This window comes from Haliotis rufescens, unplaced genomic scaffold, assembly GCF_023055435.1.
Source record: "Haliotis rufescens isolate VD_foot unplaced genomic scaffold, xgHalRufe1.0.p SCAF_5, whole genome shotgun sequence".
In the NCBI taxonomy this organism is placed as follows: Eukaryota; Metazoa; Mollusca; class Gastropoda; order Lepetellida; family Haliotidae; genus Haliotis; species Haliotis rufescens.
Window position 1 is genome coordinate 5,929,805 of NW_025964223.1, and position 26,163 is coordinate 5,955,967.

General features: G+C 37.5%; 1 protein-coding gene across 3 annotated transcripts in view; it reads right to left on the reverse strand.

Annotated features, from left to right (window-relative positions):
• Nucleotides 1-1,388: 1,388 nt before the first annotated feature.
• Nucleotides 1,389-26,163, reverse strand: part of LOC124133617 (cubilin-like) — a 69,596-nt gene continuing 44,821 nt past the window's right edge. For 2 of the 3 annotated variants that reach the window (XM_048383734.1, XM_048383733.1), the window contains exons 7-17: nt 25,557-25,595; nt 24,754-24,937; nt 23,510-23,697; nt 22,613-22,645; nt 22,004-22,220; nt 20,306-20,514; nt 18,489-18,662; nt 17,682-17,811; nt 16,657-16,727; nt 15,800-15,913; nt 1,389-9,407 (exon numbers count right to left, since the gene is read on the reverse strand). In XM_048383734.1, coding sequence (XP_048239691.1) covers nt 9,154-9,407; nt 15,800-15,913; nt 16,657-16,727; nt 17,682-17,811; nt 18,489-18,662; nt 20,306-20,514; nt 22,004-22,220; nt 22,613-22,645; nt 23,510-23,697; nt 24,754-24,937; nt 25,557-25,595 — 1,613 coding nt within the window. In that variant the 3' untranslated portion in view covers nt 1,389-9,153. The remainder of the gene's footprint in view (nt 9,408-15,799; nt 15,914-16,656; nt 16,728-17,681; nt 17,812-18,488; nt 18,663-20,305; nt 20,515-22,003; nt 22,221-22,612; nt 22,646-23,509; nt 23,698-24,753; nt 24,938-25,556; nt 25,596-26,163) is intronic. The other variant, XM_048383735.1, reaches the window with a different exon arrangement.

The window sequence follows — 26,163 nt, forward strand, 5'->3', positions numbered from 1 at the left end:
ATACAATGACCTGACCAACAGCTCCACACAGTTTGATACAATGACTTGGTGACTGTGCATTGGTGTCACCTAATGTCGTGACATCCTGATAAATATGGTATACACAGAAGTTTGTTTTGTTTGTTCGTTGTTTAACGCTGCACTCAGCAATATTCCAGCTATATGATGGCGGTCTGTAAATAATCGAGTCTGGACTAGACAATCCAGTGATTGACATCATGAGCATCGATCCACGAAATTGGGATACGATGACATGCATTACACAGAAGTACTTTGGTACTGTGCTAACATTGAATAGGCAGGTTGAGATATTAAAACTATCTTAAGGTTGCTTTGTTTTGTATTCCGCTTGAATTAACAGTTTCAACATTCAACACATATGATGATATGTCTTCAAGCGTAACAACACATCAGGACAAGAGAATACATGCGTACAGGATAAACCCCACTCTTGTCAACCTTACAACAATACCTATGGTGGTAGGTTGAATTCTGATTTGCCCTCATGTTTCTAGGTTTGTCAGCACCATACCCATGCACCTGGATTTCACCAAAGTGGTAAATGTCTGAGACCTGCATCACTTCGAGCTTTCCTCCCACACCACAAGCTGACACATCATGATATAACTGCAATAGCAGCTTTATGCCCAGCTGTCTCATTCTATTCTGGTAAGAAATACTGTCACAGCACAGAGTGTCCAGTATTCTTTTTCAATACTGACACAAGAATTATCACTCCCATGTAGAAGTTGGGAGCATGGTTTCTGACAGAATTCTAATATACTTTAACATGCATTATTTTATGACTTAAAAATTGTCAAAATGCTTCTTTACATGTGTTTATACAGAAGTGAGCAGTGAGCAATGTCACAAAGCAAGCACCATTACTATGCACAACATCTTCATTATGACTGGCAGTACAAAGTAGATATAAACCAAGGTAAAGCCCTCACTAAGAGCCATCTTTAATAAGACAGGGCTGGTGCAGAATCTCATTTGCCATTAAATTGGTTGGTTGGTTGGTTAACGCCATCAGCAATATTGTAGCTATATATGATGGTGGTCTGTAAATAATAGAGTATGGACCAGACAATCCTGTGATTGATATCAAGAGCATCGATGAGAGAGGCATGCGTGACCCTATAGTCTAAATTTCCTTGCATCATGCACGGGTCAGGTGGGTTGGTTCAAATTCCAGGTCCGAGTAGGCTTTACATTGTGGAATCGCAGAAATACTCAGGGAATGTTTTCTGGGGTCAAACCTGATGAAAAATTATGTCTCTTGTGTATTCTGGAACAAATCAATATTGTCTTAAATCCTGAGACTTATGGGAACCTGTCCACACATCTCACCATCCCTGCTCCTGTAAAACATAACAACAAACAAATTTTTTTGCAAATATTTATAAATTTATTTTACATATTAGTCATATGTTAATAAACAATCACCTGTCACCATTCATACACCATTCAATCTCTATACACACAGCACATCTCGTTGCTCCAAACAGTAATCTACAATGTACAAAATGTGGAAACACCAACAAAACAATAGGTCTTCAGTCTAGTGTACAACACAAACATGTACATGGGTCTAGTATATGGTCAAATGTTTGTCAAAATCAATCCCTCACAAGAGTAAATTGGAATATAATGTTTCAGCTGCATGAAACAGTTCCATTCTCATGCTTATTTTCATGCGTTAGAGGTCAAGGGAATTGTTAAACTATTCTTAACGATATGAAAGCCTCCAATGTAAATAAAAAGATAAATGGATCTAACATTCACTGTAAACATAGTGAGGCTAACACATTATTAATATTTGAGCCATCACCTTCCGCGGTAAACTCTCCTTGACAGTCAACTTCACTACACAAGTTCTATTTGTTCAAGAAGTAGTGTCAAGGTAGCTGTTTGAGCTGTCAGTGTGTAACATCCCCCTTGTTTCAACACAAGGTAGCTGTATAAGCTGTCGGTGTGTAACACCCCCCTTGTTTCAACACAAGGTAGCTGTTTGAGCTGTCAGTGTGTAACACCTTGTTGTTTCAACACAAGGTAGCTGTATGAGCTGTCAGTGTGTACCACCCCCCTTGTTTCAACACAAGGTAGCTGTATGAGCTGTCAGTGTGTAACATCTCACTTGTTTCAACACAAGGTAGCTGTAGGAGCTGTCAGTGTGTACCACCCCCCTTGTTTCAACACAAGGTAGCTGTATGAGCTGTCAGTGTGTAACATCTCACTTGTTTCAACACAAGGTAGCTGTAGGAGCTGTCAGTGTGTAACATCCCCCTTGTTTCAACACAAGGTAGCAGCTGTATGAGCTGTCAGTGTGTAACACCCCCCTTGTTTCAACACAAGGTAGCTGTATGAGCTGTCAGTGTGTAACATCCCCCTTGTTTCAACACAAGGTAGCTGTATGAGCTGTCAGTGTATAACATCCCCTCAACACAAGGTAAGGTCTGTACTTGATTTCAAAAAGGACGACTGATATGTTTCGAATGAACTCAATGTGAGTCTATCATTTACATTAAACTACAAAATGTTAATCTGCTGGGCACAGACCTAAATTGTTCGGTACATATGTTTTTACCAAATGTGTAAGATGTTTCTTAGCAATGAGGTTTGTTGAAAGGGAAATGTATGGTGGAGAAACTTGATCAGATCCGACCAGATATAACGTGCTATCATCCTGAAATCTTCACGTTTTCCCTGTATACATTAACGTTGTCACCAGCACATTCAGTAACACAACCCAGATTAATCTTCAAAGTAAATCAACAGCATAAACACGAGTCACCTGGTCTTGATAGGACATACAGTAACTGGCAATGAGAATGATTAGCAATGACACACCTCACCAATAAGAACAGTGTTCACGCAAATGTAATTCTCAGAGGAAACAGAATTTGACCTCACAATCTGCATGCTAGCTATTCACTGGGCAATCAATTATCATGAAGCAAACACATATGTATCATCAAAAAGTTGTACTTTGTTATAAAAATGATTTGATAAAAAAAGTGACAGTTAAACTCTGTGAATGAGCAATATATAGCTTGTGCTATGAATATATCAAGAACTTGAAATGATTTACGAAAAGCAAATATTCAGTCAAGATGTACTAATGTAATCATGATCAACACAGCATATCATTCCTTATGAGACTTTTGTAAACTGAATGTTAGTCATTTAAAAAAACCACTGACAGCAAGTTGTAATGTTATTCCTGAGTGTCATATGATCGTATAAGCAGAGGCAATGAGACACACTCAATATTTCATAGTGACACTTGTTTTTGAAAAGGGATATTCAGTCCCAATCACTTTTCAAACAATTATCATAATACAAAGTAAGGAGGCAGTTCAAAAGTTGGACATTGGATAACAAACTTAATTCCATTAGTTCTGAGACACCACCTCCCCTGGAACTTAGCAGACTCGAAGAAAGAAAAACATGTGGAGTATCATTGCCTACAGCACTGCACAACAAATATTGCCGCAATGTCAACACAAGACCAAACCATCTTTTGGCACGCTCTTTCTTCCACTTCATCGTCTGTACAATAATGAGGACATTTAGTTTCAGGGTAACATTCAACAGTTTGAACTGGTGCTGTTTTACTTGAACAGAAAACACTGAAACGTCAATTTGAGGGAAATATTACAGATCTGTTAAGGAATTAAGACATCAATCCGACCCTGGATTTTGAACTGCTCCTTGACTGTTGACTGACTTCGAGCGACACATCAAACAGTAACTGATGACCATTAAGCTGTGAGTCACTATTCAATGAGCATTGCTACAAAATTAATGATGTAAAACAGATGCAGGAAGCACATGGACATCCAAGCAGTTGGTCATTAAAGCAAACTGTCAGTTCAGTTGTCACAATACCAAGTTCATAACTTCGCACATACGAGAAGAAAGCTTCAAAAATGGGTGCGTTTTCTACACATAGGGCTAAGTGTCTTTCCATTGGACGTCCTCCAAATACTGACATGACATATTGAATAGTTCTTTATACTACCACATACCGGTAAGAATGATCATGTTTCCAGGTGGTTTAAATATTCCCTCTTACCTAAATGGGTGTTATTGTTAATCTAAATGGATAGTAGTGCTTGATCCTATGAAGATGTGCGTGCATAGTGGACAGAGCAACATGAATGATATTGCTACAATATACAATTACGCTTTTGAACAGAGCAATGACACTGTTACATATAGATTTAGAGCAATAAGCTACACAAGCTCACAGTCAGATATATAGACAACACAAACTTAGGAAACAAATCTATTTTAGATCATGTAAGGTACTTCTGTAGACTGTTTTGTGACATGACTAAAATATCTCTGTTTTATTCTTGATATGGGAATTACAGCTTCTGAACCATAAAGAAATACTCTTGCATAAATGAAGACATTTACTAAAAATAATCATCTCGCACAATTGATGCCCGATTTCTTTGACTTTGAAACAGAAATGACTTTGGGAATTAACAGACATGAAATGAAATTTGCAGGAAATATGCAGACTTACAAATTCATCAAAATCGCAGAATGTATATCAGAATGCTTCAAACCCACCAGTTTATGGCCATATATAGATTTGTGTGTTCTGTATAGTATTTGTCATTATTACATACCTGACTGATGTATATATCCCAATCTGTAATGTGTGTTGTACATGTATATATATTTGTAATGAATGTTGTACACATGTGATGTATCTGTGCATCTTGTGCTGTACATGTGTCTGTATGTAGATAATGCCACATGTCTTATTGTTCAGCTTCAGGCATAGTCAATCCAAACATTGATTAAATGATAACACAAGATCAAAATGAAACACTTCATTTTTACCACCAACACAAGTCCTATTTGTGTTCCTCATAATAAACAAGTTGACATCCATATATTCTCTTCCTTATGTGTATCACTTCTAAATGCCTTTCAAAGACTTGAATTAATTGTTTTATAAAACAATACATTCATGGAACAATAATTTTGTCAAATAAATGCCTAATCTATACAAATTAGTCAGGGTGTCTGAGACAGATCACAACATATTAGCCATTCATACAAGACCAAATCTGTAGCCTGCGGATAAATGAAGGTGTGGCCTTTGGTTGGCTGTGTACCTCAATGCCAATACATGTATGTATGTGTCAGGCAATATCAATTTCACTTGTACCTAAACATTTCGGACTTGGACATGGTAGTATTTGTACACAATGATATATCTGTGTGCCTCCATTATCTTCAGATGAATCCTATAAATGCATGGTTATGTGTCTATTACAAACTGGACATGATACCTTCTGTTACAGTGTGTGGCAAGGGCATCTGTATGAGGTGAAGCTGGAGCATTGGGTTGAAATATGACACCATTTAACTGTTAAGTGACATGTACTTTATACATATAAAAAACTGAAGTATAAACATGACTTATGGTTGAAGAATCACACAACTGTTTTCATGTTTAGAAATATTTGAATTCATCATAACACATGTACACTCCTCTGTACAATTGATGGTTAAACTGTACATGTTGTCTGTACACATGGTCTGTACACATGAATAGGAGACATTTGAATCTACACAAGAATGATCATGGACACATTTATCAATATCACAGCTGATCATACTGTAAGTCAGCTGATCAAGAGAAAGTCAAGACAGTCATGTACAGTCCATGCAGGAACTTCATATTTCATTCACTCAGGATCACTTTAACTACAGATCTCAGTTAACACATGGGAGGTGTCCAGTATCATTCACTGAAACACACAACTCTCTACAGAACTACATACTCACTATCTTTGAAGCAAAGACTAGACCAAATCTCCAACATAAGTTTGTATTCATATTAAAACTACTGACATCCAACGGCAACATCACAACAGTAATGGTCAGAATCTCTTCAAATGACCAAGTTTTATGTCATGAACATATACAGAAAACAGAATGTAACTCTAAGTAAACAGAATTAAGATATTCTTAGATATAGAAGTAATTGGCTGAGCTATAAAATAGAATCTAGAAATAATTCTATGTTTACCTCACTAAGTACAACCCATATACACAAAAAAACAACTTTTCTTGAAGTATTTTTCATATATCTGCACAAATATACAAGATTATTTACAGGATTGAAGCAAGTAATGCCATATGTTACGGATGGATTATTTTGCTACCGATTCTCTCAGAACATGACTGACAGCTCAGAGGATACTGTAACAAAGCAATTAGCATACTCCTGTTCTAATATCAGTGTAATGCCAGCTAAACATACCATACACTTTCCGTTGAGCACCACCACTATCTCCCCGACTACATGGAGTAGTTTAAACTCTGGATGAACATAACCAGTATTTGGAGGGGGCGAAGTATGAACAGAAATCAGCTACATTTGTAACACAAGGTTGACAACTCTCAGAGTGAAGTTACTTCATATCATATCTTTTGTTAGGCCACAATAAATAAATTACCTGATTTGCGTCCACATTTCCTGAGGTTGGGAGATTTTGTTTCTTACAGTTTAGTTTCATTAAAACTGTCTTTCTGGAAAAGCCATAACATAGATTACAGAAAGGGGGCAATGAAGAAAAAATAGATACCATTGATACCAGTATCAAGTAAAGCTGATTTACAGTGGAACAGGGATATATGTATGACCAATAAATCACTCGTATCTTACATTGCTTTGGTATGAAAAGATAAGTTATTGCCAGATATTCTGTTGTTCCGTCTGGCAGTGTCATGAAAATACATACAGCATTAATACCAATCAAGCAACATAGTTAGAAGCAACAACTGTATATCATCCACCTATGCACAAGTATAACAACAAATACACATGCATTCTCCATCCTATCTGTCCACAGAACAGCTCAATATATTCTCATCCTCAGGACCAACACATCTGTATACTAACACAGACACATGTGAGCTTATTGTACTTGTGGGAGTCTGTCCAATACCCATTGTGTCCAGCATGCCTCACTCACTCGACTGCCAATGTTCCTTAACTGCTGTTTCTTGTGGTTTCTAATATTGAGCAGGCCACATTATATAGCTGAAATATTAACAGTGGCGTGGCCAGGACTCCTCCATACAATCCATGACCAGATGAAGTAATAGGCCGAACTGCGTGTGACAATCAGACATATGTCAGGCAATCCATGACCAGAAGCAGTAATAGGCCAGATTGCATGTGGCAATCATACATAGGTCAAGCACAGTTCACCTTTTCTTCAGTGCCTTCTTAAAGGGGTCCTGCCTATGCATACTGGTCATGATCAACTAAACCCTTTGTACATGTACTCTGACAGCACAACAATAATACTGTTCCCTGTGTACTGTTAATGTACATACACAACATATTTCTACACATCTGCACACACATTACCATGCACTGTTCTAGGCCATACTCCATACACTGGGTCTCTCTTACACATATGCATGTACAAAAAAAAGTCTGCACACTTGGACATCAATGATCAACTAATACTGTCCAGTGCAATAGTAGGGATATTTTGACAGTACACATTTCTTCCTTACATTTGAAACTGTACACATAAATATGTCAAAACACAATTAACTTCCTCCTGTTAATTGCCAGGTATACAATGTAATCATCTGAATCCTTTGTTGTCTCAACTCCACCACCACAGGAAGTACAGTAACTGAAGGATAACTGTTCCGATGCGTGTGTCGTGGAGGTAATACTTGACGTATGTACTCAGACTTGCAGCATGTACATGAGGTAACTGTTTGGTACCTACCATCATGCAGGGTGACAATACTTCATATTACTCTTTCCAAAGATCTTTCATCAAGTTACATTTCAAGATCCAACATAGTCATTTCTGTCATATGGTACTGCCATTTAAGGGTTGACTGACTTCGTGGTCTTCATTCGGATGAAGTAGGTAATACATCTGGGACTGACTTCTGTTGCAAGTACATATAAAATGCACTAGGTTACTGATGACATACAAATGATCAGTTTCTGGACCAGGTTATCAGTTGTCCTGGAGATGTTCTGAATGTCAAGAGAGTCCATTGTCCTAGAGATGTTCTGAATGTCAAGGGAGTCCAGTACAAGAATAAACTCATGAATAGACCTTTCTTTCACGAGGAGATCATGTGCTTGTCATCATGAGGTTCAGTTCAGTGGACCAAGGGTTATCATAGTACTCAGGTCATTTATCACTTGTATTTAGGTAAGAACTGTGGGTTTCATCCATTATTGTAGAACAGGATGCATTTCAATAGAATATACAGCCAATCAAGCCATTCATAATTGTTAAATAATCCAAATGTGCATCGCAGAGACAACAAGTTTGTCCTACGTACCATAGAGTGAAGTACCGATGAATGTAGTAGAGGACATACACATTGATGTCAAATGTCCAGGTCGTGTGAAACTATAAGAATGTTCATTCAATATCATGTAGAAGAAGCCGAGATCACAATTAAATAATGAAAGCTAAGCAATGCCAACTTACTTGGGGGTTTGGTGGAAACACCATAACCAATGGGTTGTTGTAATGTAATGAGTGTAGTATAATGTTCTTGATGTCTATGTTATAGACATTCCACATGGAACCATTCCAATACAAGCTGGCCTTGATACAGTGCAAATTAAGTACATTGGATAGTGCCAAGAAAACTTCAAGGTACTGTCTTTTGTATGAATAAACAAAACATATCCAGTATTCTACAAGCACTCTCTTCTAATTTGTACACTGCCAATGAAAGTTTTCTGATTTTCTTTCATTTCATTGGACTGCAAAAGGTACCATGAGCTCTTCAATCAGAAACACATCCTTCTTCCACGGGAGGTGAAATCTAGTTCTCCCTTGATCATTTCTTCAGACATGGGATCTCGCTTCTTTGAAGGCTTTCTACAGCATGCCACACAAAGCTTTAGTTGCCCCACAATTATGACTTTAAAATACTGTTCAAGTATACTGTTAATGTGCACAAAGGGGACTCCAAGTATACTGCAATGGTACTGCACAAGTATACTCCAAACATACGCCATCAACTCATACACGGAAGCGGTGGTGCCCAGTTGTACATAATTGCTTGCTGCCTGTGTTTAACATATAATTTGAATCCTATATACACTAGAACGAGCCTCCATCATACCATAGAGACCTTCTGACACCGAGGACTCTCTTGAGTCTTCTCCTCCATGAGGAGTCTGTCTGTTGTGTTGCACCCTGTCGGAGCAGACACATATCTTACTTCTACATGATCATGATCAGGAGGAGTCCTTTCTGAGCGAAATTTCCGTCGGTGGTAAAATCCACATATTAAAAGGATGATACAGAAAAATGAAGATATGGACGTCCCTATGGCTATGTGAAGAATCTGTACCCCGGCTGTAGTTGGACCTGGAATGGACATAGACATTGTTGGTCAGTACTGGCCATGTGGTATAAAAGTGAATAGAGATTTCAATATTAATTCAAAGTCAAGATACAATGTATTATGCACATGAAAAATAATCAAGATTATGCATGTGCAATGACTGAATTGGTCTTTATTTTATCATGTTACCATAAAATAATATAAACTTTTTAACTGGTTTGTATATACTGATTTTCGATAAATAAAAGAAGTATAGAATATGTACAAAGTTATTTGTGTGCAATAAAGGTAAAACATTTTATCCTAAATGGTCCAAGTAAAGCCTACGGACCAAAAATGTAAAACCTGTAAGAATGATCATCTGAAAATAGGATGTGAAATCTGTCAATGGAATTTGGGTCTTGCTGAAAACAAAGCCATGCATTAGAACATACTGCATATCTTCCATGACATATGTACCAACCTGCCATGTACCAGCACTACTATTCAGTGACAAGGTATTTTATTTTGTGGAAAACTTCATGCCAATTTGATTACGACACTTTGACATTCTGAGCAGAAAACTTAGAATTTAGATCATAACCACCTAGTGAATGCCATAGTCAGCAATATTCAAGCTACATCAAGGCAGCCTGTAAATAATGAAGTCTGGACCCGTCAACATGAGCATAGGGTCCATGCCACCAGGGTACTATGACACATAACCAGTCACAGCCCGAGAGCCATCAATTCCAGGTAAGTCTCCTTTCATAACCAGTAATAGGGTGCTGAGATATATTCTAACCTATGTCCTCACAGGTATCATAACCAATTATTTAATCCTCTAAATTTATGTGTGTGTCACTATTAAGAATCAAGTAGTGACTTGTTGGCACATGTGTCATGGTTCATTCACAATCATGGTTATCATAAGAAGCAAAGGCAGTTAGGTTTACATTCCTGCAGACTGTTGACATCCCCTAAACTACACATGCAGCACTATGATCATCTTCATAATGATGTCAAACTTGTTTAAACAATCCTCATATTTCTCAGTGAATGTACTTAGAACGTATATAATATAACAGAAGTGTATATGACATGAAATAGTTAAGCTTGTGAGATTGTGAATATTTAATGGTGCAGTCAGCCATATCACTTATACAGCCATATCAAAGCAACCAGTTTGAAATCAAGGCTGGACCAGGCAAACCATGTCCAGAGCTTGAGCAACAATCCTCATGTAGTAGGGTTTCAAGTTGGAATCACAATCAGTCAGATGATGGTTCAGTATTGGGCTTTGCCTATGGTGGCTATCTGATCATAATTCTGTTTTATCTTTTTGGAGTCCTTCTGCCTTGGGGGCAACTTGTGAATATACAGGGCATATATATGCTTGAAGTACTTGTGGCTATATGAAATCAGGACCAGTCACTTGCCCACATTCAGACTACAAGTTAATGTATCGGTGACATTGAAGGACCAGTCACTTGTCTACATTCAGACTACAAGTTCATGTATCGGTGACATTGAAGCTACTTCAACTGTAGGACAACCTTTGAATCCAATAATATTCAAAAGCAGTTGGGTATTTTCTGTTACTGATGAGGTTTCAATATAATTTAAAACAACAATGAACATGTTAACCATGTTGACTGAACACATGTTATTTCAGCATGCAACAACCATGACACAACTCGGAAGCCCAAGGAAGTGGGGCAAACACCATGGTAGTATACTGCTGGCGGTGTCTCCAGCTGTCATTGAGGGAACAATCTACGAGTGTGCTGACAATTGTTGAAATACAGCTCTACCTAGCTGATGCATGACTTAATAATGGAACAGAAACTTTAGTTTGGCTGCTATTTGCTTCACAACATCCACAGATACCATTAGTAATTGAAGTTATGATCTGGGACAACAAATGTCAAAGGGTGTATTGAATTGAGTGACTCTTGGGCTGAAGATAATCTCTTCTGCCCTTCCTAATGAGTAGAATTGTTTGCCTGACTGATGCAGTGTAATTACTATGTATTACGCTGAAGTCAGCAATAGTTTAACTATGTCATGATGGTCTGTAAATACTAAGTTCTAGGTAAGAAAGACTATCCAATGAGGTAAAATGACACAATCATCTTGGCTATAAATTGTGACCACTTGACCCTTATTGTGATGTTTGCTCTTGAGATTAAGCATGGGATCATAGGGACCTATTTAAGCCCTGAATGCCCACAAAACATAATATTGTGAATATATACTAGATATCAGTCTGCTGTTTTTCCTGTATATCAAGTACACAAGTGAAAAAACATCACAGACTGTCATGGTGTCAGATGGTCACATAGATTCCCCTAACAAACTCATTGTATCCTGTGATCAATGAACATTATCAGACGGTTGTTCTTAGGTTCTTTACAGAGAAATACTTGTTTTTCTAACATGTTCTTTGTTTACCGCCTAACATCACATCACAGGTTACTTTCATTGTGTCATTACATTCATGTTCAAAGTATCATAGGAATTTCTCTGCTAGATGTAGAAAAACAAATATAATACCAACAAACACCTAACTTAACCTTCCATTCTTCCCATGTATAAAATATTCAAGAATGAGGTAAAACCTGCACAATGCCTATGTATTAGTATTTGAAGTATATTTTTCAACAATTGTCAAAATGATGCATTGTTTTTTCTTCAGAAAGTTGAGTGTTGAGGAGTTGAACAGGAGGGAGAGCAGGGCAGATAGAGATAAGGTTACATACCATGGGACCCTTCACGGTTCAATATATATACCGTGCCTGATTAATGGAAAACAAAATGCATTGGTGGATTGGCATGCACATGACGTATACACGCTAACGCTGAAGCATATTCCTGTTTCCCCCAGCCACAGCGCTGACTGGCATAGTTACGTCCACCCAACTTGCAGCATGTTTTTGTATTGCCTTGTGTCTGGATTACATGTCAAACTGAAAATACCATCGTGCACATTTTTGTATTGCATAAAGAATTCACTGCATGTCAAATTGATGATACCATCGTGCACATTTTTGTATTGCATAAAGAATTCACTGCATGTCAAATTGATGATACCATCGTGCACATTTTTGTATTGCATAAAGAATTCACTGCATGTCAAATTGATGATACCATCGTGCACATATTGCATTGCACAAACTTGCGCTGCATATCAAAAATGTGATTATTGCATATAGAAAATATGTTGAGGTAACAGCGAGTTTGAAAATATCTATTAGTAATAACTGTTATTTGTTCAAATTGTCAGTAATTAAGTGGTTGAATAATACCTCAAGTTTTATTTATTGAAGACAGGATGGAAGTATTCATGGAATGAGGATTAGACACTATATCTATACCTCTGGAAGAGGAAGGACACACATACATTGTGTCTGTTCTGAAGGACCTCTTCATTGCCAACTCTGAGTCACGAATGTAATCTATTCTAAGTTTGAATAACAATGTTATCATAATCTCTCATCTAAACAAGTGGTTCATGCATAAAACATCCTCTTTATCACATCAAATTACCCATATTTATCATATATTTCTACGTAAAGCTCTTGTCCACAAGATTAGCTTAAAAGAGACCAATTACTCAGACAAAATGTGATTCACATCCAGATGACAATAATGATTAAGAACGATCAATCAATCTCACAAATTCATTTTGTCAAGACATTAAATTTACTTGCAATTATGACCTATTGTTTACACAAGTTGAAATTTTCAAACATTCCAAAACAACCTTACTAGGAATAAAATCACTCGTGCATGACCAATAATACCATTAACTAATCTCCCTAAATTGTCGTCACTGTTTTAGTGTTGTTTTTGAAAGTCCAGATATGGTGTTGGTGTGACAATACAACTGCAGCTGCCCTGTTGGCTCCTGATGCAAGTATGCCAGTCAGCACTACAGCAGGAAACAGTATGCCCATTCCACCTACCTCAATGTAAAATAAAATGTGTGAGAAAAAAGGAGTGACAAGTCACACTGAACACAATGACGGCGTGGAAACTCAACATTGATGGTGCTCCGCCTATATCCATGGAAGAAAGGAAAATAAAATAATACAAATTGGATAGGAAAATACAAGTGCCCATCAGTTTCAATAATTGCATATGAAAGTATCCTGTTAGTTCTTGAACCTCTACCAGTGTTGATGCTGTGTCACAATCAGACTATCTTGTCACTCAGTTTCAATTTCCTTAAATGATATGTGAAGTTGCTGTTATGTTTATCATATTCAGATTTTCTTTGAGAACATCTCTCAAAACATCCCTCTTTGAAGACCTTCAATCTACCAGTGTGTATTGTGGCTGAAGATGAACCCTTTAGGAACTATAAAGATTTTTCATTAAATTTTGTTTTTTTAAATTAAACAATTCAAAATTTTAAACTGATTTATGCCTACCATTTTTCTGTTCTTTTAACACTTTACTAAACATGTCTGGTTAGGCTTAAAATAATAAAGTACATTTTTCTCCAGCAAAGGCTTTTGAAAATATAGTGTGGGCGGATGGTGTTTTTTAAATTTATTTTTGGTTGTTCAAACTCGTATGTAACCAAATAAACAGATGTGTAACAAAATAAACAGTTGTGGGAAAGGGCTTCCCTACATGAATGTAAAATACTGAAATACAGTTGGACTTGGAATATTTAAGGATTTTTTTATTTTTTTAAAAATGGAAATAAAAATAAAACGTGTGGCACACTTTATGATGATGCGGGCGGTGCCTGAGAACCAAGACTATTAATATTTTTAGACTTGTTTTCACTCCTCATCACAGACGTACTGCAGTCTGAATTGGACGGAAACGAGAGGTGAGACTTTATTACCCAAATATGCATTAAACCATGTCAAGATAATTACTAACAATATTCAGTTATTTCAGTTGATATAACAATTACTTTACAATTGTCCTGTAGTAAAATATTTAATGGCTACTTTCCAACCTACTTTAACACAAAGGTGAGTGACACAGTCACAGTCAATAGAAGTACTGACAGGACAACTGATAAATCAGCTGTTCAGTATCAGCACCCACTGTTTGATAAGTTAAATTATGTATTATGAAGTGAAATGTTTGCCACCATTTTCTGATTGTGCACTTCTATTTTCATCCCCAAATTAAACAAAAACTGAATATTCTGAGCTGAACAACACAATTTGCATAACCAGCTGAAACAAAGAAGACAAGGTGAGCATCAAATGTACCCTGTGCAACACAGCAGTGCTCCCTATATGTACAGGAACACACACTAGCAGTGGTGAAGCAGATGCTGCTCAAAGATGATTCCCTACTTTCAAATTACAAAACATAAAAAGATCTTGTGTCACAAAACAACATAACATATATGCAATTGTAACTGTCTTAACAGGACAAAGATCAAATTACAGTTGACTAAAACAAGGGTCTTCTCCAATAAATGAAAACAGCCGAAGTTAAAGGGTTTAATTCACAGTAACGAAAACGTGACATTCCAAAACAAAACCCATAAATCCTGTCTGCTAGTCCAGGTGTATGTTTCAGTATGAACAGGCTATAACATTGTTTATATGCCAAGCAGAGTAGCAACATAGTCACTGTTTTTTACTGATCCATTCATATGGTTCTTTCATCACAAGTTTTTCATAACAGATATTGGAATCTTTTTCAGTAGATGAAAGAGATTGATTGTTTTCTGGTGTCAATATTGTAGCATTTCTTATTTTATTTTCTTCAGGGTCAATTGGGCAAAAAGAAATCTATACTTCTAAAGATGACATACCTTTATATCAAAATAACAAAGAGTGGTATATTGCATTGGTCTCTGCATTTTGTCTGAACACTTATACCTGTACTTGAATACACAGTGAATTTTAAGGTTTTGTTTCTGAAATCTTCAGACTTGGTGTACAAAAATGATCCAATGGTGGTATAGTTACTGTCAAATGTGACCTCCTATGTTAAGATCATTGCACACCTTATTACCTTTGCAGCTTACCGAAGCACCCAGAGCACATTATACAGTATTAATACATGTGCAAATGTCACTCTAACATACAGTGCACTGTGTGTCTAGTTAGTCATGAATGCATCCATTGGCATACATCCAGAATGGATCGCGCAAATGCGTCAAACTGATCAGATCCCTGCGTGCACATTTCCATGTGCACTGATGTATCTACAACAGGAGGTCAGCAGCATACATTATACTAACTGTTCAATCCTTTCTAATTTTGTACAAATAGCACCTAAAAATCAAAATAAGTCTATGTGTGGATAACAAACCAACTATCACGTGTCTCTACTATGATGGCTACAGCTACTCTGCTCCAAAATCATTTCTCACATAATGTACTCTCCCACAACTTGGTTGCAATGAGATACTCAGTTCATGGTCGAAGGGAGACAACTCTGTCCAACTTACATTCGGCTGTCTCATCCGACTCATCACCTCGGCCACAGTTGGGTAATTCATTGCACTTCAATTCAGACGATATGCAATAGTTGTTTTTAGCACACTTAAAACCAAAGCAGGTATCTGAAACAGAATATATTAAAGATTCACATCTGAACATAGAAAGTTGACAATATTATACATATCCTTGTGGATCTGGCATCACTTTTCACATACAAGGGCATCAAAAGGAGTTGTGATTTAGTTTGAGAAAGCGTGTAGTGATTGGGTATACATGTCTTGTCTAACATGCGTAAGGTCATGTTTATGTGTAAAAGTTGGCTTTTGTTGTTTCCGACAACAGAGCTCAATTACTGGACCCTCCATTACATGACTCATCTTATTTTGTCATTTTTAGTACCAAGAAAAAGCTTCGACATCTTGGCATATTCAGACACTAATTTGTTTTCAGAAGCTTCCATCATCACAAATATTTGTACAGCACCAATTGTGACATCATCATATTCCTTGTACATATATTTATTATCTATGTGTTATGTATGTTTCAATGAACCCTTCACCATAATGGACGGAAAACCTGATTGCAAGAATATCTCTACTCAACAAAAGCCTAAATTATCAAAATAATGTTTCAAAATACTGATAAATGTATACTTTTGTATCTTTACATCTGTAGTTCAAGCAGATCTAGTTGCTGGGCCCAAATGCCCAAAGTTCTGCTGATGCCCATTACAATAAAAACTGCATAGCAGTCTACAGAGTTACATCTTCTATCAACTGACCTGGGAAATGACACTTCAACTCACAACTGAACTAATTCTCAGCAGGAAACAATTGTTTCACAAACATATTATGTCAACACCTACCATCTTCATTGACTTCTGTCCATGATAACTTGAATCCTTTACCACCAAGTGACCGAAGTGATGTCACAAATCTGGAACAGATTAAGTCCAGGTGAACTTTTTGTCAATCAAATACATGTATAGGTATCAGAATGAGAAAGTATTATACAGCAAGTGTGTCGTACTGATCTTATGAAAAGTGTCACAATTCTTTTATTTCCCGAGCAAGAGCAAGGGTAATGCATGAAGTTTTACACAAGTTTCATAAAATCAGTGTAACACACATGAGTGTAATTTCATTATTGTCTATTATTTCTTCCTTCTTTTGAACTCCTCTTTAGAGTAAAGCCCTGATCATGGCCGTTGCTTAGAAAACCACAATTATCGGATGACATCAACAATCTTCACCTACGACATCATTTCCAGTGTGAAGTCATTCCAACATTCCGAAACAATACACTGGTGTGCGTGAAGTGTTATTTCTAACCCTATGGGTGATAAACAACAATATGTAGTCATACTTTGTGCAGTGCTTCTAAGCAAATCAAACTGAATGAAATAACACACAGAAAAGATGCTGTAAAATGCCAGTAACTGAGTTTAACACTACTTTGAACAGTATTCAGTCATATCGTAGCTCAATGTGCTGACAAGCCCAACATGGTACATACAGTAAACCAATACAACTAGACATGGGTAATGTGATGACAAACCAAGGATCATAATCACTTCTGGGTTTTCAATGCATATCAGTTGATCCTGGCATAGCTAAGGGACATAACTCAATAGTGACCCTGCAATTCACTCTTGTGTTGTATCCCTTAGCTGTGCCAGGATCTACTGATATGCATTGAAAACCCATATGTATATACCATATGTACCTGCCACATTAAGTGCCTATACTTGAGTTTAAGGGTGTCCAGTTATAAGACAGAGAAATAAAGACTCACACCCACAGCCGGAGTCTGGTCTTCCTCGATACCTACACAATCCTGGTTATACATTAATTCTATTATCAAATGTCAAGTAAAAGCTTGATTGCTTACGTTATTCTAAAAGTGTCCCCCGAAGAGAGGAAAGCTATATTAGTGCCCATCTGGCCACACAGCACCTCGGCAGGCTGCACAGAGTTAATATCACTGTATATTCTCATCACAGAATTTTGGCAGCCCGTTTCTGAAACATAAAGGGTTAATCTTCTGCATTTGTTATGAAGGAGCTTCCTTCCACAAGGATCGATTTTCTATTTGAGCACAACTTGTTGAAGTAGATGAGTGAGTGAGAAAGTATGGTTTTATGCAGCTTTTAGCAATATGCAGGGATAATAGACACTATTTGACAGGTTTTGGTTTGTTGTTTAATGCTGCACTCAGCAATATTCCAGCTATATGACTGCAGTCGGTAAATAATCGAGTCTGGACCAGACAATCCAGTGTTTGACATCATGAACATCGTTCCACGCAATTGGGATATGATGACATGCATCAACCAAGTCAGCGAGCCTGACCACCCGATCCTGTTAGTTGCCTCTTTCCACAAGCATAGTCACCTTTTACAGGAAGAATGCGTTGCTGAAGACCTATTCAACCCCATTTGACAGGTACAAAAATTCAGAGGATTCAGAGAAGATGTTGAAAATCTAGTTAAACTGGACAAATGGGGGTACATGAAGATCAAAAGGGGAGAGCAGGATAGGAAAATTCAAATACTTGTACACAAAAACCATTTTGTACTGCATACAAAATATCAAATATCCTAATGATACATGTAAACATGTTTGACGAGTGGGCAAAAATTGCATTTCCAGTATGATTGATGTGTTCATAAAGAGAGGACAATTCAGGTATACTTACGGTCCATCTTTCCTTCTAACACAAAGGTAGCTGTTTCTATGAGTATTTTATTTGTGGGTTTACTGGCTCTAATCGTCCACTGACAAAACGTCTTTGCCTTGTATTTTCGAGGATAGTCAGGACTTTTTATTATTCCTCCTGATCCCTGACTGTTTATTACATGCTTTCCACATTCTGAAACAGGACAAGTGATAGGTAACAGAAATCAGCAGGCACCAATAGAAGCCTTAATGTGTGTGTGTGTTACATGCTTTCCACATTCTGAAACAGGACAATTGATAGGTAACAGAAATCAGCAGGCACCAATAGAAGCCTTAATGTGTGTGTGTGTGTGTGTGTGTGTGTGTGTGTGTGTGTGTGTGTTACATGCTTTCCACATTCTGAATCAAGACAATTGATAGGTAACAGAAATCAGCAGGCACCAATAGAAGCCTTAATGTGTGTGTGTGTGTGTGTGTGTTACATGCTTTCCACATTCTGAATCAAGACAATTGATAGGTAACAGAAATCAGCAGGCACCAATAGAAGCCTTCATGTGTGTGTGTGTGTTACATGCTTTCCACATTCTGAAACAGGACAATTGATAGGTAACAGAAAACAGCAGCCACCAATAGAAGCCTTAATGTGTGTGTGTGTGTTTTATGTGTGTGTGTGTGTTGTATGTGTGTGTTATGTGAGTGTTGAATGTGTGTGTATGTGGTTATGTGTAATGTGTGTGTTTCATTAGTATGTTGTTTAGATGGTGTGTGTTGTGTGTGTGTTGCATGTGTATGTTGTGTTGTGTGTGTGTTGCATGTGTATGTTGTGTGTGTGTATTGTGTTGTGTGTATTGTGTTGTGTATGTGGTGTGTGTATTTGGTGTGTGTGTGTGTATTGGTGTGTGTTGTGTGAGTGTGTGTATGGGTGTGTGTTGTGTGAGTGCGTGTGTGTGTATGGGTGTGTGTGAGTGCGTGTGTGTTGTGTGAGTGCGTGGGTGAGTGTGTTGTGTATGTGGTGTGTGTATGGGTGTGTTGTGTGAGTGTGTGTGTGAGTGCATGTTGTGTGTTTGTGTATTGTGTATGGGTGTGTGGAGTGTGAGTGTGTGTTGTGTGAGTGTGTGTGTGTGAGTGTGTGTGTGTGTGAGTGTGAGTGTGTGTGTGTGTGTGTGTGTGTGTGAGTGTTTTATCATGACCTCACTATGACTGCAGCACAAAACAACATTCACCTCAAACCAAGTGAATTGTTTGGCTGGTTCGTTCCTACATCTGTTTGCCAGCCCAACAGAACATTAAACATCCTACAGTACCTAATATTAGCCATACACATAAAGTTCATACACTTATCTGCTGACCACTGCAAAATTCTCTTCCCAGAAGCAAATAACAATTGATGCAATCCCCGAGTCCAAGGTTATTAGTATTGTCTGAAGTTGATATTGCTGACGAGCATTGAAAGTTAAAGACTTGAAAGTCCAAAGTACACCTTAACAGAAAGTATATTACTCAAAATAAAACAAGGATCACCTGATTATTTCATGTTACTTCAGTTCATCGGTCAGGATGGCATGACAGATGAACTATAGTCACATGAAAGAATCAAGTTTTTGAGTAGTACAGTAAAATAAGTTTATAACTAACTGACTTATAACGGACTGACGGATATTACAAACTTAAATTTTGGTCCCAGCCATTTGCTGTATTGATGTTGTATATATGCTTATAACGAATTACGGTTTTAACAAACTAAAATTAGTGGTCAATTTGAGTTTGATATAACCATAGTTTACTGCAGATTTAACGATTCATTCATCTGACATTCAGTTCAGTGTATGAACCTACTTCCATATATCTCCTCCTTTGTTTGGAAGTAGTATCTGGCCTTGAAGCCCATCTTGGTAATGGATTTGTTGGAATGGAAGACAATCTTCACCACCCTTGACGACGTAAAAGGGCCAGGAGCTATTGTGCCACAATGCCTCTCCACAAGGGAGAAGTTATTTTTGGTATATCCCTCTTCATAAATCTCCAGGTAGTCTCTTCCCAGGCACCTGTAATGTAGGAAAGCAGGACCTTCAGTCTGTGGCTTCAAGTGATGCTACTGTATTGAGGTAAACTTCAATTTGCCAGTATCCTCATCTCATCAGGAGGAAATGAAGTTTGTGGCTTAAAGAGATGCTACTGTATTTGGGTAAACTTAAAAGCTTTCAAGTGCCAGTATCCTTATCACATCGCTTAATTATTGCCAAAGGGTCAAGAGCTAGGGGACCACTGTACCAAGGTGACAGAACTTGATATACAGAGATGCATACCTTAGCTGCCAGGATCACTTTCACCCTATCAAAGTACACTTTCACCCTATCAAAGTACACTTTCACCCTATCAAAGAACACTTTCACCCGATCAAAGAACACTTTCACCCGATCAAAGAACACTTTCACCCTATCAAAGATCACTTTCACCCTATCAAGGAATACTTTCACCCCATCAAAGAACACTTTCACCCTATCAAAGAACACTTTCACCCTATCAAAGTACACTTTCACCCTATCAAAGTACACTTTCACCCTATCAAAGAACACTTTCACCCGATCAAAGAACACTTTCACCCTATCAAAGAACACTTTCACCCGATCAAAGAACACTTTCACCCTATCAAAGAACACTTTCACCCTATCAAAGATCACTTTCACCCTATCAAGGAATACTTTCACCCCATCAAAGAACACTTTCACCCTATCAAAGAACACTTTCACCCTATCATCCCAAAATAAGATTTTCATTACTTCACAAATCTGGTAAATCTTAAAATTTGTTTTCAATTGTTTGAAGTTACCAGCCAATATTTAAAATATTTTTACATTTGAAGCATTTATTTCTCTTGAAAGACAATTTTATACATGAAATCACTTAAGAAAACAGATCATGTTTTTATTTCACTTGCAAGATAATTATTTTTATGAGATGACTAAAATAACCCAGACCTGACTGTTTTGGAAAATAATTTGTAAACCAAGTAATTAAAACATATAAAAAATAGTACAATGGCACTGTAGCTCACTTGGATATGTAGTCAGCAGTCTGAGGACTAACAATAAACTTTAATGATTTGAACAAAGTATGATGTCATCATCATGAGAAACATATATGTCAAGTTCAACTCCCTGAGTCTTGCAATTTCAGGAGAAGAAATTTTCAGAGCAAAATATGTATTTTGTGAGCATGGTCCATGTTGTAAGTAAACAGAACTTGTGTATTGAATCCCACAACAACTAAACAAAGTCCAAATTTCATTGCACTTCATACAAAATTGGCGCTCATAAATAGGTTTTACAAAAAGTCTGCCTCCATGGCAGCCATATTGAAAATCAGATTTGAACCTTTGAACGAATTGGGGGTGTCATGACTGGTGCAAACAAGTATGTCAAGTATAAGCTTCACTGGTTCAGATGACAAACAAACAGGTCATGACATTCGGTCACGTGACTTTCAGTCAGGTGAAAAAGATGACAAAGGGACAGGGTTAGTTGGTGCACACACCCCAGCTGGTTCGGTTGTCTTGCATCTAGATCAAATGTATCGAATGATATAAGAACGAAGACGTCATGGCCAGGGCGGAAGATGTATTCACAGGTGAGATCGGTCGGGTAGTTGCCAGGGTGACGCGGTGTATTGAATGTTCCAGACTGGCCACTGGTGTCATCATACAAGAACTTGCACTGGCCTTCTGAGATGGGAGTCCCTGGGATTGCATAATCTGGAATAAACAGAAGAAATTATTCTGAAGATGACAACTACTTTGAGAAGTCAGTTTTTACACTGGATGAAAATGTGTCGTGTTAGTTTTAAAGGTGAGTTTTAAAGGTGAGCAAATTAATTGTGTACTTACTATTTTTTATCCATGGCAATAAGGTATCTATTCTGAATGATTGAACATGTTTGAAATAGTTCATGTGGTGATTAGAGACAGACTTCGTCAAATTTTCTACTGTGTTTTTACTACAGGTGGATAAGGAGGGGAATGTGTGCCTGCATTTTGAATTCCTGGTAGCAAATACATAACACTAGAGGATTGAGTAAAAGATGAAAGGTTTGTATTTGTTATTTATAGCTGCAGAATTAACAGATTGGACCAGAGTGTAGACTGACCCTCTGAGATCTGGGTCCCTGGGATTGAATAATCTGGAATAAAAAGAAGAAATTATTCTGAAGATGACAACTAATTGTTAATTATACTGAAAGTAGAGAAGTCTACAGTCAACCCTTGTTTAGTCCACTTGATCTCCATAACAGAAATACAGAAAACTACATACTGTTGTTTGGTGCTGATATAATCTTGAATTATTCAAGAATACTATAAATACACTAACTGTCCCTGAATCACACCATGGAGACAGAATGATGGTTTAACTAGATCACTTCTCACTGGATCGACCTGATCAACCGAACACACAAATTGTGAACTAGAATTTAACTGAAATATGATTGAATAAAGAGATGTGAAATTCAGCTCATGTTTTTCAGCATGCAAAAGGTATTCATAACAGTCATCTATTTGATCACTGACATGTTGTTCGTGATAGGAAAGTTGGAATACTGAGCAGGAAGTACATGTGGATGAGTATATATACAATTGAATTGACCCTTGAATTGCAACACAACAAGAGTTGACCGTATGGCATTTGCCAAGAAGCATGTCATGTAGGCATTGAACATGCAACATCACATTTCCAAGTTTTTATATTTACTTATTTCTATTTGGTACAATACAAATCTTCAATAAATTGTTCAGCTGACTAATACTTCTGTCATGAAAAAACTTGTACAAACCTGATTCCATCTTATTCAATCCTCTTATGTTAAGTATCAAATATCTTAAACAAAGATACTGACCAAATCTGGCCCTAAGCTCTACCATTCAAACAACCATATTCCAAACATGTTCAATCATTCCAACAGGTACCTGGACTCACATGGATAAACATGTCAATGGATTTGCAGAAAGAAAGTCTTGTCAGTAGGTGTCTCCTACACTATATTGCCTACCTGTAATAAACTTGTACTTGGACATGAAGCGCCCGCCTTGGACGGCCCCTCGAGTGTCCAGGGTCAGGACTAGACGGGGACCTTGACTCGTCAGAGGTGGGGGTCGCAGTGTCCCGCAGAATTTCTCCTTCACGGTTCCATCCTTCAGGCGACTATCCTCATTCAGACCAACGTATCCGAGTGCACAACTGAAACATTATTTACATATGGTCCAATGTATTGTCATAAGAATTACATTGTGCATGTGTATGGAGTGAGTGAATGAATGTTGATTTGCAGTCATAATCGTCCAGATATATCCCACCAGTCTAAAGTCTGCACTGTGCAGACCAGATTTGACTATAGGAGCAATAATCCAGATATATTCCTCCAGTCTACAGTCTGTACCATGCAGATCAGACAACACCAGCAATAATCCAGACAACACCAGCAACCATCCAGATATATTCTGCCCGTCTATAGTCTGTACCATGCAGACCAGACAACACCAGCAATAATCCAGACAACACCAGCAATAATCCAGACAACACCAGCAACAATCCAGATATATTCTGCCCGTCTATAGTCTGTACCATGCAGACCACACCAGACATCACCAGCAATAATCCAGATAGATCCCTTCAGTCTATAGTCTGTACCATCCAAACTACACCAGCAATAATCCATATATATCCCACAGGTCTATTGGCGTTACATGACACACAGTCAGTCAGCTTGCACATTGTGACCACCTAACAATCATTGGTTGAATCTTGTGATAAGCTTAATTGGGGTACTGGTGACCTATTGCAGAATTCTGCCAAGCCTCAAATGTACACCATAAACATATCTTGCTCATATGCTTTCCAAAACTTCTGACTACACATCCAGGTGAGCTACATTGCTCACATTGCTACAGTGACAATATTTTTTTTCTATTACTATGATCACCAACTTCTGAAAATGTGTAAAGAAATAAAACAAACATCTGTAAAAAATATACCATTCTGTTTAAACTGAAAACAGAAAATGACACATCATAGCCATTTGACACTGTTGCAAAGAGTGAAAAGGTCAGAACAACTAAAGAAATATAACATGAGATTTTGAAGGAAAACTGTTTGTATATTTGTAGTATGTCTTAATAGATAATAGATATCCAATAGAACCTAACAGATGATTTGTGCACTGCGTCACTGGTGTCTTCTCTACTCGTCCACTACAGGTATCAATCAAACAACGAACCTTGCATGTCCACAACTTACTAAGGCATATTCCCTGGTATGTCGAAGTCGAAGAATAATATCCTAGCTTTCTCCAGATGCTGTCTGTCCATAAGGCCATCCAGGTAGTACCGACAGGTGATGTTTTGAGGGAAGGAGGCCGGATAATTGGGGGACTTTATTGTGCCATTGGTCTCTTGCTTACTCATTATTCGTTGGTCACATTCTGCAATGATATAAAAACAAGACATCTGAATGTAGCCATGGCAACAGCAGGGGCACCTTAGACTAACATATAGTCTCCGAAATGAAAAGACTGAAAGTTTGTTTTTTTTCAAATTGTTTAAAAATATATAACAGAAAGGAGCAAAGAGAACTTTTCACATTCTGAAACTGAAGAAATCTAGACTTGCATATTTTTGTTTTGGGGCGAGAGAGACTAGCTGTACCTATACTTTAATATGCTACAGTGTTTCTAAAAGAAGACATGCTCACCAAAATTCTATTTTTATCAATTTTGTCATTATCTTCTGAATGTCACCAACACATTATTAATGAAAGGTATATCTCATGTCTGCTTTCAGAACCAATTGCTTTTAGCTGAGCGACTTTGAGTTCAATAGGTCACACAAAATTGTGATTTTAGTACTATTTCTGATGTGAAACAGATTAATACTTGATGTTTAGCTACAAACCTCTCGATCTTTCTATTAACTTCTCGTTCTTTCCATTTACATGATATCAATATTTCCAAAGAGGAAATAACCTAAATTTGTTAGTCTAGTAACTTGTGTCATAATTCATGAAATATAAGTTCTTTACACACTTAACACACTGCCACCTACCTGTTCCTATTAAGTGTTCTGCATCAGGTAGGATAAAGTCTGAAATAGAACATTTGTTTCTTCTACAATGTGTCAAATATAGAAATGATCATACTTAGTAGTAATGCGTAAGAAAGTAGTTAGAAAAAACATGCAAAGACTTTATCCACGGTCTTATCCATTTCACTATAAGGGAGTGAGTGAGTGAGTGAATGTTTTATGCTGCTTCTAGCAATATTTCAGTAACATCACAGCAGGGCTTCACACATTGTACCTATCCTAGAAATTCGACCTTGGTCTTTGGAGTGATGTTAACTTCAACCACTTCTACAACATTATATGTTTGTTGTTTAACACCCAACTCAGCAGTATTCCAGCAAGTTGATGGCAGCATGTTAATAATCAAGACTAGACCAGACAATCCAGTGATTGACATTGTGAGCATCAATCCACAAACGTCAGGGTTCAGTGACACAATCAACCAATGACCACCTGATCCACTTAATTGCCAGTATATGTTTCTGGGGACCTATTCAAACCCAGAATCCCCTCCAGGAATTCCCATATTTTAGTGTAAAATCAAGTTTATCTACTACAGATTGACTGTGCAACTGATGTGCCTTTCCAT